Source organism: Salvia splendens, chromosome 10, assembly GCF_004379255.2.
Source record: "Salvia splendens isolate huo1 chromosome 10, SspV2, whole genome shotgun sequence".
Lineage (NCBI taxonomy): Eukaryota > Viridiplantae > Streptophyta > Magnoliopsida > Lamiales > Lamiaceae > Salvia > Salvia splendens.
This window is the reverse complement of record NC_056041.1, coordinates 22,811,985-22,816,166: the sequence shown is the minus strand read 5'-3', so window position 1 is coordinate 22,816,166 and position 4,182 is coordinate 22,811,985. Positions and strand designations below refer to the sequence as shown.

At 39.8% G+C, this 4,182-nt stretch overlaps 1 protein-coding gene across 1 annotated transcript; it reads left to right on the top strand.

Annotated features, from left to right (window-relative positions):
* Positions 1 to 3,122: 3,122 nt before the first annotated feature.
* On the top strand, positions 3,123 to 3,716 carry LOC121752778 (secreted RxLR effector protein 161-like). The gene has a single exon (XM_042147872.1). The coding sequence runs from the start codon at positions 3,123 to 3,125 to the stop codon at positions 3,714 to 3,716; it is 594 nt and encodes a 197-aa protein (XP_042003806.1).
* The last annotated feature ends 466 nt before the right edge of the window (positions 3,717 to 4,182 follow it).

Below are 4,182 nucleotides of genomic sequence, written 5' to 3'. Positions count from 1 at the left end.
TAAACCTTCTTTCCACTGCATCCAATCCCTCGAGGACGAGTTCATATGCAGTGGGGAGGGGGGACGGGTTAGTTATATTAGAATCATACATGCTAAAATTTTTCAAAAATAACAAATTCCAGTTAGTAAAAAACTAGGCAATATGCATGAAATTGAATAAATGGAAGACTTGATTACTTTTTGGAAGAGCTAGAAAAAGGATTCAGTATGCTCGCATGTAAAACCTTGATTGCAAAAACTTGATCAATTTGAACGACGCAAGTATGATGGAAACGCTCAATTTATAAACCAACTGTGAAGCCTCTCTATATGTAGTTATAAGCCAAAAGTAGAACACTTTCTACTGTTTTTACAAAGAAAATTTTACGAGAGGCTAACTTTTAATATTGAGATGAAAATTGCACAAGTAGTAAGGACTAAAGGCATTAGGACTTAACCATTTGAGCTGTTCTTTTCCTTCGTTCCACGAACCCGCCTCACTAATCAAGGCACCCCTTAGTAAACCACGTTGGGCCCATACACTCTTACCCATTCCTTGAAGCCTTAAAACAAAATTCAAAGTTTCATATCACATGAGGAAAGAGGGTCAAAGAGATGAATTTTGTCAAGGGAAACAAAAGGGGATAGCAATAGAATGGTCGAAATAAAGGGTAGCCGGGTTGATCAAATTAGACAATCGGGTTGATCATAAAAAAAAAGAAATGAAGAAAAGTTTTGAGAAAAAAAGAAAGGGGCAGGAAATAATTGTAACTTGACCCAGAAGATTAAAAGTCAGAAAATAAGCCGAAAGTTATAAGGCTAAAGGTCGAAATTTGACCAAGAAGGAGCGTCAAGAAGAGGAAGAAATAAATATCCCAAATCTGATCCAGCGAGTTTAGTCAAATCTTTGGCTTTTTGACTCATGTGATTTTTTTCTTTAAAATTTGAACTTAGAACCCCTAGGACCCTACCCTAACACGTTACTACCCTTGAGCCCTGTTACAACCCAAGGCAAAGACCTTAAGGAACTATCTTGTGCAGTCTGATTCAAAGTATTAAATTCATGGCAACACCGAGTGAACAGTCCTAACATCTCTGGTGAGAAATGAGTGACTGAGTGAATCCAACAGCGGTTTTCAAATTGAGCAATCTTGACAAGCTGACACTTTGATCAAGCAAAAGCGAAAGAGAAGGAACACAAGCTACTGGAAAATGGATTGACCTCGACCTCGGGTATGATTGTTGGAAAATTATTTGGTCTAATGCATACATGTGAATACGTGTTTATCTTGAAGTCTTGTTTTTTTCTTTTCGTTTTTTTTACTTATGAAATAAGTAAACCATGCCTGAAATTTGTCTTATCTTTTTCTTTCCTTTTTTTTCCTTTATACTTGAGGACAAGTATGTTTTAAGTGTGCAGTTTGATAAGGCTCATTTCATGCATCGGTTTAAGGGTAAAATGTATGCTACTTGATCGGTTTATCGCGCAAAACAAGTGTTAAATGTGCAGAAATGCCACTTCACCAAGGCATCAAAGCCGAACTGATCAAGCAAGTACAAAAGGCGATAAAAGGCCAAGAATCGGGGGTGTTGATTAAGGGGGAGTGATCAAGCAGTTAGGCGGGGACCGCTGGCTTCTAGAAGAAGAACACGTGAGGAAATAAGCTGGATGTGGCGCACCATTCTGTTATCAAGGACGACGTTCTAGAAGGGGACACGTGCTAGCTTATGAGATGCAAGGACGAAGCTGGTCAGGAATCTGTTACTCAAAAGTGTCGTCATTCTAGAAGAAAGGGCACGTAGCAATCAATGAGTCGCTCATTCTCTGCATGAGTGAATATTCCCTGTCAAGATCGTTAGCCAGCTGGAGGCTTAATCGAGCTTATAAATAGAGGGTGCGCCATCACGAGGAGTAATCTGATCCTTTACTTTCCGTCTAGTTTAGCTTAGTTTAGTTCTCCTGCTTAGTCCAGTTCTCTAGATTAGCTTAGCTTAGCTTAGCTTAGATAAAGAGTTGCTTAGTTAGAAAGGGCGATCGAAGAAACGCTGCAGAATACTTGTTATATGTCGGCGTATTCTAAAGTTTTCAGCCGAGATTCTTTTCAGTTTTACTGCTTTAATATTTTCCGAAGTGTTAGCTTAGTTACATTTCTCGTTGTACTGTTCTCAGTTTTAGTTTAATCAAAGTTATTTCGCTTTCATCCTCGCATTTACTATTTAAGCTTTCATTTTCGCATGCAATTTACTTGACCTAGTAGTTAAAGTTTCGTTGATCAAGTTAGCTAGTTTAATTCTGCCTAGAGTAAAAACAGTAGTTAAAAACTCCCAAGTTAAAGCGTGGCAGCAGCCAACCCCCCTGTTCACTACTCACACACTCAACACACCAACTTCTCTGTGGGATCAACCCCGAACTTGCCGCTTTACTGTTAAAGTAGTGCAAAATTGGGAGTTTACAAATTAATTTGGTAGGAAACGAGCGAAGAGCGAGTTTGCATCGATCAAGTGGCAACGACATTAGCTAACTGATCCAACCGGTTCAGTTATCTTCAATATAACTTGGTCCGAATTTACAACCAGAGGGAAGGAGTGGACTATAATGAAATATTCAGTCCAGTTGTGAAGCATCGCTCTATAAGAATGCTCACGGCGTTGGTGGCTAAGAATGACTGGAATTGCATCAATTGGATGTGAAAACGGCCTTCCTACATGGTGAGCTTGAGGAGAGTATATTCATGGAACAGCCAGAAGGATTCGTGAAGAAAGGTGATGAAGATAAAGTGTGCTTGCTTAAGAGGAGCATCTATGGCCTCAAGCAGTCAAGTAGACAATGGAATCTGCAGTTTGATCAATACATGAAGCAGATTGGTTTTGAAAGCTCCAAATATGATAGTTGTGTGTACATGAAGAAAAGGGATGGAAGGGCAGTAGCATTCTTGCTCTTGTACGTGGATGACATGCTAGTCACTGGGTCAGATATCAATGAGATTCAAAGAGTAAAGCATGATCTCAAAGGGAGATTTGAAATGAAAGATTTGGGAGAGGCTAAGAGAATCTTGAGGATTGATATCATAAGGGACAGAAAGAGAAGAATTTTGTGGCTAAGTTAGCAACACTATATAGAGAAACTGATCAACAAGTACCAAATGAGTGAGTCAAGAACAGTTTCAACTCCTTTGGGACAGCAGTTTCAGTTATGTGCAAGTCAAGGGCCGAAGTCTGAGGAAGAGCAGAATGAAATGAAGAACATCCCATATGCAAACATCATTGGGAGTGTGATGTATGTAATGATATGTACCAGACCAGATCTAGCTCATGCAGTGAGCATCACAAGTAGATACATGAGTAATCCGGGGAAGGCTCACTGGCAGGCTCTCAAATGGATGCTGAGATACTTGAGAGGGAGCTCAGATTATGGGATCATGTACAAGGGATTTGGAGACCAAACTAAGGACATCATTGAAGGGTTTTGTGATTCGGATTATGCCTCCAACAAGGACAACAGAAAATCACAGACAGGATACATCTTTACTATGTTTGGATCTGCTGTAACATGGGAATCAAATCTGCAATCTGTTGTGGCCTTATCAACCACGGAGGCTGAGTATATAGCTCTCACCGATGCAGTGAAGGAGAGTTTCTGGATCAGAGGAATGTTAGGAGACTTAGGAGAAAGGCAGGAAATAGTTGCTGTTAACTGTGACAGCAGCAGCGCAATTTGCTTGTCTAAGCATCAATGATAGGAGCAAGCACATAGACGTGCGATTGCATTTCATCCGAGATGAAGTGAGAAATGGTGTGATAGAGATCAAGAAGATAAAGACTGAGCACAATCCTGCGGATGCTTTGACTAAGGTAATTACAGCTTCAAAATTTGCTTATTGTCTGGAGTTGGTAAACATTCTGAGGAAGTGAAGGCAGGGCCGTCCCGACAAAATCAGAGGCCATGTGCAAAAATCTAAAATGAGGCCTACCACTATAAAAAAAAGACAATGCATTTTAAAGCTATATGATAATTAAAGAAATATACCATTTCGAACCTCGATTGCATAGTCTTTACTTGAACAACATCATTCTTTTGGTGTTCTTTGAAATGAAATCTTCGACGATGTTCTCATATGCAATATTCTCCAGCATCTCACTCTCGAGTGCGATTATGGCCAAATCATTCAGTCTATCTTGTGTCATTGTAGAACGCAAATATGA

Excerpts from the sequence above, each read along its gene's own strand:
- LOC121752778 (XM_042147872.1), top strand. The coding sequence starts at position 3,123 with ATGAGTGAGTCAAGAACAGTTTCAACTCCTTTGGGACAGCAGTTTCAG.